Source organism: Penaeus monodon, chromosome 19 (genome assembly GCF_015228065.2).
Source record: "Penaeus monodon isolate SGIC_2016 chromosome 19, NSTDA_Pmon_1, whole genome shotgun sequence".
NCBI classification, from domain to species: Eukaryota; Metazoa; Arthropoda; class Malacostraca; order Decapoda; family Penaeidae; genus Penaeus; species Penaeus monodon.
The window spans coordinates 31,789,834-31,790,500 of record NC_051404.1 but is presented as its reverse complement, the minus strand read 5'-3'; the positions used below and the strand labels follow the sequence as shown (position 1 = coordinate 31,790,500).

Sequence of the window (667 nt, the reverse complement as noted above, 5' to 3'; positions counted from 1 at the left end):
TCTTCTAACAAATCCTGTTTTCCCTTCTGACCATTTCAGTGAGGCTATCCCATGACAAGTCCCACTATTTTCATACCCCACAGACTTCATCCCAAGCTAAATGACCCCCTCACCTTTCTGTTCGAGGCATTTTGGAAAGGAGCTCGAGTCCTCCTGAGTGTCAGAGGCAGAGGTAACCTGAGAGATGGTGATGTTGACTGAACTCTCCTCAGACTCTGAGGAGGAGCTGCTTTCGTCCAGCACTTTCTGGTCCTCTTCACTCTCCTGTGCAAGGAAAGTGGGAGGTTATAAGAATGGAGTCTATCTGCAAGCAGCAGAAGGACACACAGCAAACCTATTTCAAAGTCTTGGTTCGAGAGAAATGTTCAGAATATTAAAAAAAGGAAAGAAAGCATAATGTACAATATTAAGAAAAATCAAAAGGCATTAGAATCATGTACACACAAAAAGAAAATGTGCCAATGGAACTTAAAAAATAAAATTCAGTAACAGCTTAGCTAGTTATAAAAGAAATCCAGTTGATAAACACTTGGATATTATCAAAAGTAGGATAAGAGAACCAGTAAAGCACATCAGCAAAGACATGACAAATATGTAAAATTCAAGTGAGATGTGGCATAACATACAACAAAATTTTTAAAAAGTTAAATGAAGTGCGCTCTAACAC

General features: G+C 38.8%; 1 protein-coding gene across 1 annotated transcript in view; it reads right to left on the bottom strand.

Annotated features, from left to right (window-relative positions):
- LOC119585385 (eIF-2-alpha kinase GCN2-like) overlaps positions 1–667 on the bottom strand; it is a gene marked incomplete in the record, with an annotated part of 28,307 nt that overhangs the window by 10,856 nt on the left and 16,784 nt on the right. Inside the window, 1 exon segment of the mRNA XM_037934051.1 lies at positions 114–264. Within this exon segment, the coding sequence (XP_037789979.1) occupies positions 114–264 (151 nt within the window).